General features: G+C 42.2%; 1 protein-coding gene across 7 annotated transcripts in view; it reads right to left on the bottom strand.

Annotated features, from left to right (window-relative positions):
* AMBRA1 (autophagy and beclin 1 regulator 1) overlaps nt 1-13,013 on the bottom strand; it is a 123,951-nt gene that overhangs the window by 103,247 nt on the left and 7,691 nt on the right. For 4 of the 7 annotated variants that reach the window (XM_021533385.4, XM_021533386.4, XM_085581793.1 and 1 more), the window contains exons 2-7: nt 10,268-10,536; nt 9,955-10,013; nt 9,036-9,219; nt 8,206-8,378; nt 7,359-7,425; nt 5,308-6,767 (exon numbers count right to left, since the gene is read on the bottom strand). In XM_021533385.4, coding sequence (XP_021389060.1) covers nt 5,308-6,767; nt 7,359-7,425; nt 8,206-8,378; nt 9,036-9,219; nt 9,955-10,013; nt 10,268-10,402 — 2,078 coding nt within the window. In that variant the 5' untranslated portion in view covers nt 10,403-10,536. The remainder of the gene's footprint in view (nt 1-5,307; nt 6,768-7,358; nt 7,426-8,205; nt 8,379-9,035; nt 9,220-9,954; nt 10,014-10,267; nt 10,537-13,013) is intronic. The other 3 variants (XM_021533389.4, XM_085581794.1, XM_021533387.4) reach the window with 2 other exon arrangements.

Raw genomic sequence — 13,013 nt, 5'->3', positions numbered from 1 at the left:
TACAAAAGTCATCTGAGGGGGTGAACAGCCATTAAAATGAAAACAAACCTCTGAGAAAGGAGACCACAAAGAAGGATTTGCTCCAGGCTTGGTAGGCAGTAAGCAAGAAGTCCAGACAAATTCTACACTGTCTTATAGAGCTCTAACTCCTGAGCATTTACGTATCAGAAAGACAAAATACCTGTCTCACCTTAGATTCACATCTATCTCTTTCAAACCCTTACAAAAGCCAAAAGGATAAGCTCCTCCCTTGCTTGCACTCTGTATCAGAGCCATTTCCCATCAGAATCCCCCAATTTATGCCTTTCTCCAAACACTGAAGAACTTGCAATTGTATGGTAACTACAGAGATAGGCTGCCCTTCAAACAAGAACTCAGAAACTTTCAGGTTAGTAAAGGAGACAGAAAGGAGCAGAAGCAACATTACCCCCTTGTGGCAGCAAAGCAATATGGAAATAAGGTCTGAGAAATTCAAAGGGGAACAGACTAGGTGTTTCTCTTCATAGCTGCTCTAAGGAGAGCTGTATGTGGCCAGAAAGGCTATCGACCCTGAAGAGAAATGCGATGAGCTGGAGTCGCTGTACTACATGTGACCGGGTTCACATCACACAGCAAGAACAAAGCAGGAAGGACCAGAGTCCTCAAACGAGACCTGACAAAATGAAAGACACAGATTTGTCCCTGGACCCTGGTACATGGTTCCAGGGAAGATGGTTTCACATGTCACTTGCACACAGTGCATCCAACAGACTAAAATACACCAAAGCCTTTGGTAAGCTGTGCCAACTTCAACAGGTCGAATATTTGTACAGCACAGTGGACTCTGCCTTTCATACACTCACAAACAAAATAAAGGAGTTTATACAAGGGTCCCCAGACAAGAATTTCCCCACTTCACACATGCTCACTCCCTTCTGCCTGTATGCATGACAAAAGTGTCACTCAGGATGGTTCAAAATTCTTCTCAGATTTTCAGGTAACTTCAATAATGTGTCTTGTCTGTCAAACTAAATTGGTGAGGCAAGGTGAAAACATTATGCATTCATAAAATGCAGGCACAGAGTTACTCATACCACAGCCTACAGAATCTGACCTCTGGAATGAGTGCAGTGAAGTGGTTAGAGAAGTTCAGTATAATTGCCAGACAAAGCTTCTTCATGATAAAATAAGGATGATAACCATTTCCTTGTGAACCATAAGTTTCATGCAAACCTGCCTGACAATAGAACAGAACACACCTTTCATTTTCAGTCATGTACTCAAATCTCTAGACAAAATAAACAGGTAAACCAGATAAAAATTGTCCCTCTTATGTATTACAAGCAGCTAAATCTATACAGGACAATTTTCCTCTTCCTTCTTTTCCCCATTTATAGGAAATGTTTCACTGTATAAAAATTGAAATATGTTAGCAGGGACACACATTGCTACTTGCTCCTTGCATCCAGAACTCAGAAACAAAAAATCAATTTATAACCTAATTATTTTCCTTTTTTTTATAAAACCCCTACACTAATTCTGTAGATGTCACTTGTGCCATACTAAAATAGCTGAAGAGAAAATCTGAATCAGTTTTATTAGCTAGCATTGCACTGTACCTAGCATTAACTGCTGAACTGATACATATTTCAGCAGAGATCACTGCTAAATTCTGTGTATCCCTGTCTTAAGAAGGTGGCACCAGCTCCCCTCAAATAAGCAGCTGGCTAGAAGAATCCTCTTTCATTCCCTGTTCAACTTTTCATTATCAACCTGAATTGGCCCAGAAAGCAACAATGGCTTTAAGTACTTAGAAGATAATTTCCCTCACTGAGATTACAGTATTAATACAAGACTTCCTCATCCCATTTTTAAATTAACAGGTAGTTATAAAAAAATTAAATTAGCTATCATCTGTTGCTCAGTTATCCTTCCTTCATCCACATCTTTCCAACAGCTTCTATGACCAATTTTTTGCAGCACATTTTACATGGCAACTTCAGAGATTTCTGAGATTCTTTTCACTTTGATGTTAAAAGTGAGGCAAAGACATCCACAGGGGAAAACTCCCTACATTTGAATTAATGAGATCAGTATGGAGAACCTCAGAAAAGCTGAAGCTCAGTCTCATGAACTTTTGCTTAACATAGACCATAAACTTTCCCCAAATTCATGCCTCACCAGCACAACTTCAAGAAGCACACAGCTCAATGCCACACTGCTTTCAGGCCAGGCTGAATGTGATGGGATTCCTTGTATTGCTGAGGCTCTCAGTGACATGCTTCCCCTAAAAGAGGTACCAGAGCTGTTTGGTAGGAATAGTGCCATTACATGCTTATTAATGCCTTTGTGATCAGTCCAAGATAATTAGCCTAGGATCATCAGAAAGAGCAGAATTCTCTCCTTAGCCTGCTTACATAGTTGCATCAAAAGAATTCAAAGAACAGCCTTCACTAAACTACCCTATTAATTTAATTGACCTTCAATGGCAATGTTTTCCCAAAAAGCTACTTCTCAACTAGGAAAGCCATGTCAGGGAAGGAATCTTGCCCATGGACAGGAAATGAGAACATGCACAGTTTCCAGATACAATTTTTATCTTACATTTTTCAGCTGACCTTAGAATATAGAGCTCAATTGCCCAATGAGGACATCTAATGGAGAGACTAAGAAGAACAGAATTATAAAACAGGTTATGAGCACATCTTGGATTCCAACACTAAGAATTAACCAGAAGCTGATAAGCACAAAATCACATTGATTGGAAGTGTGTATGCAGCTACCACTAGTACCCTCAGGTTTGAAGGCTTATCCTCTGCCTTGTATTTCGTCAGCACTTTCAGCATTACTTAGCTTGTATCTGAGGACCCTCAGACTCCATCTTTGAATGCTTCTGTAGCTCCAAAGGTTAACAGACATTTTGGACTCTGCTGTGCAGAAGTGGTTCCAGCACTTCCCCCTGTGAAAGTATGTCCTAGGTCTGGGAGACATGAAGGCTTGGTACAAGATGGTCACTCTATGCAAAATTTAGATAAGTGGGTGCTTGCTGACTTGTTAATAGATTCACAGGATATTCTGAGATGGAAGGGAACCACAAGGATGATTAAGCTCAACTCTTAAGAAAATGGCCTGTATGGGGATTGAACCCACAACTTTGGTGCTATTAGCACCATGCTCTAACCCACCTGAGCTAATCTCATGTTCTGTAAAGAAAAATACTAACAGCTAATTTGAGAATGGCAGAAAATTACACCTGCAGGATAGAGCTATCCTGCATGCAGGGTTCCTTTTAAGGGAAAAGATTTCATAAATCCCCAAGCCCACCCAATGTGTTCAACAAGAAAGGAAATGAAGTTTTACTTCAAGGAAATTGCCAGAAGCATTTAATACCAGACTGCCCACTGCTTCCAGCTTCTTGCTTCAGAACTCTACAGATAACCTTAACTTCAGTTAAAGGGAAGCAGAAACCCCTGCTGTGCCTGTTCTTTAGAAAGGCCTGATAACAGAACCAGGAGATTGGGAAAACAAAAGAGTCCCTAGGAGATTCTCAACAACCTCTGCCAGAAAGGTTTCAGCCTAAAGGTTTCACCTTACAGGAATTCCTCTGGAATTAAGCTACTCACTCCAAATCAGAAGTCTCAGTGAAAAGGACCTGTTTGCTCAGCTGATCAGGTAGGCAAGTAACCCTTCATAACTGCTACAGCCACTGGAGCAGACAGCAGCAACCACCATGGACGACAGGCAAAGTGACACAGAGATTTAGCCACAGGACTCTCGTCAGACTCCTGCAGGCTGGGGTGGATCAATTATATGCCTCAGGACATTTTAAAATTATAGTTACCACAGAAAAGATAGTATCTCATATCCCACTAATATCTCATTGTTCAAATACATGCCAACTGCCCAATCAATAAGAAGGTTATTTGCCCAGTTATTTCTGACACTACAGTGACTCATCCCAGAAAATGAGACACAGTGGAGATGACATAAGTATGTACCACTGTTTCAAAAGAAAGATAACGCAAGACTTACTCAAGTGCCATTTTAAAGCTGAATTTGTCAGCTCCTTCTTGCTCTTATGCCCTTTAATAGGAGACAAGAGGATACCTGACTTAAATTAACAGTAGGTAAGTTCATGCCCAAAAAGTAGCTCCTACATCATCAGCTTGAGACTCTCGTTATGACAGGCTATTAAAAAAAAAAAAAACTGGGGCAAGGATTTAGAAACTGATGAATAATTTTATGACCACCACCACTTATTTTATGCAATTACAACAAGAAAGGCAGCCACTGTTTCAGCCTCAGTGTAATCAGCTTATCTGCAGCACAGAAGAAAGATTTCCCTTTCCTCAGGCACTCCTGTGTACAAAGCCTTCTTAGTTACATCTGCATCCAACCTGGAAATTTTGCTTTTCTACAGCTCAAAGCATCTGTTTCAGAGAAACAGAAATACTGAACCTTTCCTCTGGTGAGAGCACAAACCATTTGACAGTGAAGACATGAAACTGAAACCCAGCATGGAAACTCCATTCAAAGTACCAATGTAGCTGTATGATCCACACAAGCTAGTGAAGACACTCTGACACAAAGGACACCTCTTCCCTGATGCAAGTTCAATTTAGCTTATCCAATTTCTTGTATCATATCTGAAGCAGAAGAAAAATATCCCTTCAAAAAAAAGAATCACCTTCTTAAAAAAGACTGCAAAGCCTAAAATTTTCAGTGATCAGTATGTCCCCAACCAGCTCAGGTCAACAGGAGCCATTTTCAAAACTAACCTCTCTTATCAACAGCAAACCAACTGTATTGTATATACTCAAACCACTGACACAAAGATTTGACTTTTTTCCCACTTTTTCCCACTCTGGGAAACCCTAAGGAAATTATTGTTAACCCTTTTAAATTAACAACTTACTCATGCTGAGTTTTCCATGCCAATCCTAGGCAGATTCTCCATGCATAGCACATGATGATAGGGTGTGTGACAGGAGTACAAAGGACAGCATTAACACATCCTGAGTATCCATGCTTCTGCAGGGTCTTGAAAATACCAGAAGCACAGTTCACCTCAAAGATCGGCTAAAAGAGCCCATCCTTTTGCCTGCCATTAAGAGGTCCAGTCTCTGCCCTTAAAATCTTCAGAACCCATCTCCAGCATGACAATGTTAGCTATGAACACATCAACATCAACATCTTTACTTTCACCTACATGAATAGCACATGGCCATATGAGAAAAGGTTTTTAACTCTGAAAATGTTGAAAAACCTCAGACTAGATGGGAAAGGTTTAAGGAAAAATAGAGGAGGAAGGGCAAGCATGTATCTTACCTCCTGAGTGAATCCTCCTCTGAGCTTTCCTCAGGCATTTCCTGGTTTAAGGCCTCCTGTGATACATTCCCAGGTCTGCTTGAAGCCGACTGGCTGTAAACTCTTTCCCAGTGCCCCGTCTCCTGGTTAAAGACCACTCCCACGGTCCTCTCCTCCTGCGGGGTGGAAGAGCTGCCCAGCTGCAGTCTGCTAGAGGCAGGAGCTCTGCCCTCGGTTCTCTCTGCAGGCTGCACCTGGCTGGTATGTGGAGGCACACCCTCAAATGTGCTTTGGACCTGCCCTGGTGTGTAGCTAGGCGTGCTTCTTTCCCAGCGCAGCGTGTCATTGTTAAAGGTCAGCAGGTTATGACAAGCACGACAGCGGTTCAGGTGACCCCGGGACAAATTGGAATTGTTTTCACTGCTTTGTGCAGTCTGCTGATGGGAGGGACCGGGTCGATCAGGCTCAATGTTGTTGTTGAGCATTTCTTGAGCCTGTTGCGACTGGCTAGGCTCCCCACCAATCCCCTGATCTAACTCCTGAAGCCGGTCATATTCCAGGAAGAATCGCCTCAAATCACACTGGAGCTCATTACGAATGCTGGCTGGATTGCTTGGGCCAGCACTACTACCACTGTTCACCTCAGCCCCTGGGGCCAGAAAGCCCCTCCCTTCTGTTGCAGAGGTATAGACTGATGCCTGGGAACCTCCCTCCTGCTGTCTGAGCACGGACAGCAAGCTCACAGAGGAGGCACTGGTCCTAGGGGGAGGCATGGCTTCCAGCTCGGACCGAGAGCTCATGTTCAGCACTGTCCTGGACCAGTCAGACCCACCCAAGCCTGAAGCCATCTCTCTCGCAGACTGTTGGTACCGGGACTGGTGGCCTGCCAAGGACCCGCTGAGGGACCGCCGTGTGGGGCCCAGGCTAAGGTTGCGCAGGGTGTTGCCAGCAGTGCTGCTCTGAACTGTGCTGAAAGCAGAGGGCCTGTTAAGTATCCCCTGCTCCTCCTGCGCTACGGATGCCTGCTCTGGGGGTTGATAAGGCTCTGTCTGCACAGAGGAGAAGGAAGTGCCAGTGGCCCCAGAAGACGTGGAGGGTGCGTTTTCCTGGTGTGGGAAGAGAGAAGAAGGAAGTCTTGTACTAGAGCATCGGCTGCAAAGGCACAACATCCCCAGGTGCTGGCAGCACTCTGCTGTGGGATAGCTGACTCGCTCCCGGAGCCTGTTATAGACAGATGCCCTTGTGTTCTCACTGGCTGGAGGCGGAGGTGGTGGTGGTGGAGGCGGTGGAGGGGATGGGGTAGCAGAGTCTTGAACACTGTTTTGCTCTCCCACCTGTATGCCAGAGGAGCGGGAGGACAACATATGCAGGAAGTTGTGGAGGAGGGGTGTGCGCCTCACAGGCTGAGACGGAAGGATAGCGCGCTGACGATAATGCGGCATCTCTGTGCTGTCCACGGAGATTTCCACTTCCTCATCGCTCTGCAGAAGGAAACAGGCAAAGTTCAGTCACCTCAAGGCAAAATCCTGTACTTCGAAATAAACAGCAGAAAGTCAGCTACCAGCCAAGACAGATGAAAGGATGTGATAAGTCCCTTCTTAAAGGCCTTGACTTAGAGGAAACTAGTTGAGATTATTTCTAAGTTCATTTCATGGATCTAGACAACCTCTTTCTACAGCCCAGTGAGCTTTCACAATACACTGTTCACACAAACAGAAGTATCAGTGTCTGAGGGTCAGAAGCTGAGGGGAGAATTGTTGATACCTCAGGATAGCTTCAAATCCAAAAGAATGTCACAACAGAACTGAAAGAACAGGACCGCTGAGACCTCTGTCCTACCGTTAGTGAGACAGAGAGGGCAAAACATACACATTTTGGAAAGCACTTTATCAGCCACGCACATAACGTAAGAACATTGTTATTGTATCACCAGTCGAGGTCAGACAGAACTCGGCTTAAGGAGACTTCAGGTTTTCAGGAAAGCACAAGTCTGCTTAGAAACAGACTAAGGCTAAAGTACATAGAGCACCTTTTAACTAGCCAGTCAATATAAGTCCTGACATTCCCCTTACCTGCTGGTTAGAAGGGTTAACTATCGCTGTGAGCAAGTAGTGTCCCAAGGGATCAAACCGTACCAGCCTAAAACAAAAGCAGTGCCAGAATATCAATCACCAGTTCACATTCCACATTGACACAGGAAGCTGAACACAGCAGGGAAGAAAACCCCATATGACATGTTTGTAATGAGAATTTTACTACATTACCATCATATTTTTATGAAGGATGTCAAACAGTTTATGCATTAAGAAGAAAATGTACCTATCTAGATGAAGACTGCAGTTATTTTATAGTCCACAGCAACACTACACCAAAGTTAAAAGCTAGAAGTAAGTACTGCTGCATCAACTGAAACAGCCAGAAAATTTAAAGGAATACATGTGTTTATATTACAAAATTGAATTGGTACAAAGGGAGAGATTAACATGCCTTGGTGCCACATTGTTGTCTTATTTTAAATTGCTCAAAAGCAGGCATCAGGTTTCCAGCAATCCAGTTTCCTCAACAAGTGTGCCAAAGTAATAGCTCAGCATTTTGCTCCAGCAGTTCCTGGGTTTTGTCATCCTTATGGCTGACAAGTTTAATTACTAAGCTTAAAAATCAACATGAAGTAGATTCTGGACATTTAATGGACATATGCCCTATTACAAATATGAACAACCACGTTGATCTATTACTTCAATTACTTTTTCTTTCTTACCACAGAACTGGTTTTCTACCAGCTGAGTCAAGGAACTGCAAGCAACACTTCACTGCCTGAGTGCAGAGGGCACAGCATCCCAGAGGAGCCTTACATACACTTTCTAAACCTGACCATTTTTCACACATAAGTATTCTTTTCACCCAGAAGCAGGAGCTCACCTGACCCGCTCCATTTCACTGGCTGTTTTCACCACTGCAAAAGGCTCCCGACGACTCCAGTCCCAGAAATGTATCTCATTGGCAGTGGCAATCAACAAGAGCTGAGCCGTAGGATGAAAAGCAAGTGATGCAATGGCATTGTTGCTATCTGTGAACCAGCTCTCACTTCCACCCTAGAGTGAGGAGTCAAGAACCACAAGCAGTTTAACACGTTTGCTATCATTAAGTTTCCATGTACTTGCCATGCCTCCCAGCCTGCCTAGAGCATTGCAAGTGAGGAGCTGTCTTGACAACAGCTGATCCCATACGAGGTCACCTGCCAGGTCTAAAATGCAACACTACTTGAAACAATGACCACACATGTATTTTTATAGGTAAGTGTGTCTCAAGCAGCCTGTAAAAATGATTCTCTTAAAAAAAAAACAGACAAGCCCATGCGCTTCGTCTCTATGCCATTTACCAAACTGGGTAGAGCAGCAGCTTCTATAATGAACAGTTCAGATATGTTCAGTGGAATAACAAACAGCATGTCTCTCACAAAGGCTAAACAGGCACCTTGCACAATGTTCTCCAGCATTACCTGTACCACTGCAATCAATGAAACAGGTGCTGCTAAGAAGCATGACCTACTGGCAGGACTGAATGAAGAATCTGTCACCTCCTCTCTAGAGAGAAGAGGACAGCTACAGTCTGCTCTATGCTTTTACACACAGGTCCCAGAAAAGCTTCCAAACACCTCTCTTACCAAGTAACATGTGGAAAATAAACTCAGCTGAAAAAGTCATCACCCACCAAATATCAAAGGAACATACATTTCAGAAAAGACTTACATGTAAATCCCAAATTCTAACCTCCCCATCTAGGCATCCTGAAGCAATGAGGCCTGGGATGGTGGGATGGAAGGTGACACACCAGGGAGTACGGCGATGTCCAACCAAGGAATGAACACATTTGCCCGTTTTCACCTCTGTGATGTAGATGTTGTGGTTCACATGTGTGGAAGCCATTAGGGTCCTGGGAATGCAGAAGGTATGACAAACATTAGCATGAAAACAATAAAGCAAAATTAGACCATGGTTAGCTTTATCTCAACAGGTTCTGCTCACACTTAACCCAGCAGCTCTCCCACACACAGCTCAAAGGTTAAGAGGCTACTGTTGCACCAATGTCACAAAGCTTTCCGTAGCCAGATTTCAGGGTCCATGCAAACATGAGCTCATCTGAATCTGCAAGCACAAACTTGACCTTGAATGTCAGAGTGAACATGCAGCTCAGAAGGCACTCCTGACTGACAGTCTGAGGCAAATAAATATTCCCAACTCTCCACACCATCTCAACCACTGTCAAATCAAGTGATACTATGAGAGATCCCACCTCCATTTCTGCTTCCAATACACACATCATTCTGCTCTGTTCTTTATTCCTAGATATTCCAGGGAATGTGTCACATCATTTGGGCATGTTGTATTAAAACATCCTTTACTCCCTTTAGTTTCTTATGAAATCCCATGGTGTCTGCACAGATCCTTTTTCCTTAGAACTTTGTGTCAGCTGGGTACCTCAGAAATTAAATACCAGCTGTGCTTGAAGCTGAGACTAGGAAGGTGCACATGTTCCACCCATGCGTGTCAAGAACCAGAAATTTCATTCAGCTGTTCAGGATTGGACAACTCAATGGGCACAAGCTTCCATCACTTCTGTAAGTGTAGGGAGACTGCTGAAACAGTGAACGAACTAGGAGTTAATTACCTGTCTGGACTAAACGCCAGCAAGAAGGTGGAGCGTGGACTGTCTGGTAACTCAACTTTCTGAAAAAGCCAACAAAGCAGGAAGTGTTGCAAGAGTCATATGATCATACTTTAACTGTAAGCCACACAGACAACAAGGGGAACCCGCTGCAGGAACATATCTAGTATCACATCACTGCAGGAACTGAACAGAGCCAGAGAGCATAACAAGTGTAACACATTAAAGGTATAATCACAAGACAATTTATTTCAAATCCCTGCCTCCCTTCCCCCATTCCAAGATCAAGCTATGCAGCTCTATCCCACAACCTTACCTTGCCCTCCCATTTCATCCATCGAGTTTTATCCTCCACCAGCTCCTGCAGAAGCCGCTGAGCACCCAAGGCTTGGGTGCCCCGTTCCCTACCCCAAAGGATGCGGACAGCATTCTTCTCTGGGACAACCTTCATGGCTCTCAGTTGCCAACACCACACCTACGGCTGAGAGGAGACACCAGCAGGTTCCAGATTCCGACACCAGATGACAACCACCACCAAGCTACAAATAAGCTATCCACATTTCAGTTGCTTGTCTTCATGGAAACCTAAAAAGATAAGAGACTCATAAGGAAGGAAGCTTTTACCTTGACTACCCAGACAAAGAATAATGCTTTTGGAACACTCTGAGCTGCAAAAGAAGGCTTTAATACCCACTGTCTACAAAAAAAAAAATAATAAAAAAAAAAGCTAAATATATATAATAAATAAATAATAACCAAGTCACACTTTTCAGTGGTGTCATACAGCTGAGTCTGCTACAAAAAGCTCTGAGAAAAGTTTCTTAGAACAGATAAACCAAGAAACTCTGCTGCAATGCTATTACCTTCTGATCCCAGCAGCATGCATACTACTCTGCCATCTCTTGATAACATGAAGATCTAAAGACAAACCTGACTCAGTTCATGTTACACTGAACAAAACCATCAATATTAAATAGAGAAGGAAATAGCAATTTTAAAAAGAAAAAAAAAAGCACATGAACAAAAAAAGGTTTATGTGCACAAGAGATAAATTTTTAAATGACAGAACTCAGAATGGTTAGTAGCAATATTTTCCTTCCTCCCACTCTCCCTAAAAAACCTCTCCTGAACAGATAATTTAAGACAGCTGCACCTTATAGAGGAGCTGTCTATAGAGATAAGCCAGGAAAATTAGTTCCAAAAAAGCACACCAGTTTTTATTTGTAGAAGTAAAATAAATTGTACTGAAGTAATTAACAAGTAAAGACCTTCATCTTCCTAGAAAGGAAATTTTCCACAGTGAATTTTGAGCTAGCTGGAAATTCCCTGATACTTAATGTGAACAGCATGGGGATCATGTATTTTAGAGAAGCTGAACTCCATGGTATACATAAGCTTTCTTTTGAGAATCTGTGAAAGTTAGCCAAAACTTTAGGTAGGAATTATTCTACAGAATCAAAGCCTTATTGGAAAGCATCATAAAAAAAAAAAGATATATTGCATGAGAATTCTTAAAAATAACTGTACAGATTAAAAAAGCCCAGATCTAAAAAAGCTAGAAGGATAACTGGAATAGATACATCCAAAAGCATAATATAATACAGGAATCCCTAAACTAAAAATCTTTAGCTAAATGCTGATAAATCCTGATGCGGATTCTGCAAACAGCCCCAGGCACCCAAGTTCAGGAATGACAAGATTCAGATGGTAAGCAGAATGGAGGAGAGGGACAACTCAGAACAATACAGGCAACAAAAAGTCTACTTTTACAGGAGGAAATGGTACATCTAGTTTAACCCTTAATCTAGTAAAATTAAGAAAACAGTATCTGAATATTCTATATGGGTGTATTCAAGAAATTTGGACTACAACAACCCAAGAATAAACACATAACAGGACACCAGTGGAAGACTGGTCCTGCAGCTGGAATTTTGAAAAGATTTAAACTTTGGAGCAGTCCTTCAATAGCTGTGAAGGACAAACCACATAAATAACTTGAGATCACGGTAATTTACAAGCAGGATAACAATCACTCATGAGAAAGAACAAGCTCTGACAACCTAGCAACATTTCAGTCCTATCAGAACCAACGTTCCCTAAAGTACAATAGCAACATGGAAAACAAGAGGTTTAACAAACGATTTTAAGTTTATTTATGCCATGGACAAATTCACATATTGTAAAATAAATGGGGAGATAACTCCTACAACTGTAGTCAGTGAAGTTCTAGTATTCACCTTAATGAAGGACCAAGTCATCTCCACTATATAAAACCAAGTGCATACCTTAAGACAGCTTATCTAAATCTCTGCATGTGTGTCCTAATTTATTCAACTAATCTACCTATAACAAACACTTCATATGTGAGCCTGAGTGTTTAACTTCACGTTTTTCCCTCAGGGACTGTACCTCATTTTTTCAGCTTCTTCTGACTCATGTCTTTATCCCATTTTCAAAGTAAACAAAGGAAACACCCAGGGCTCTAATGCCTTTCACAGTACCCTACCAACCTGCTGAACATTTTTAAAAGCTGGGATCCCTTCAGAAAACACTGAATCTATCCTTCTTGAGTGATGCTGAGATTCTAGTAACCCTTCAGGAGCCAAACTTTATACTTTTTCTGAATTAGCTTGAACACAATAACTGCTCCTCTACCTGGCTACACATTCAGCAACACTTCAGACAGGCAAAGAAACTCAGAGCCTTCAAATGAAGAAACAGATGTAGTGCAGCATTGGCAATGAAGTGAACACTGGCATTATCTTTGATCATTTTAGCAGGAAGACTTTAACCTTTCTATTGGATTATGTGTTCAGCTTCAGTTTGTTTTGGTGTGAGGTTTTTGTTTTTTCCCTTTAATCTTTTGGTTTTTTTGTGAGGATGTTAAAGGAGTGAATTTTTTCTCTAACATAGTAAAGATACCCACCAAGTCCAAACATTTTGTTCAAATGTAAGCTGAATAATGACAGCATGCATGCTATTAAATACCATTAGCAGATAAAGCATTGAAGTACCAACTGTATTTACAGCTACTCATTAGCCATCTGACCAACAAAGTTTAA

This window comes from Lonchura striata, chromosome 5 (genome assembly GCF_050655825.1).
Source record: "Lonchura striata isolate lonStrDom1 chromosome 5, ASM5065582v1, whole genome shotgun sequence".
NCBI lineage: Eukaryota > Metazoa > Chordata > Aves > Passeriformes > Estrildidae > Lonchura > Lonchura striata.
This window is presented reverse-complemented; position numbering and strand designations above follow the sequence as displayed.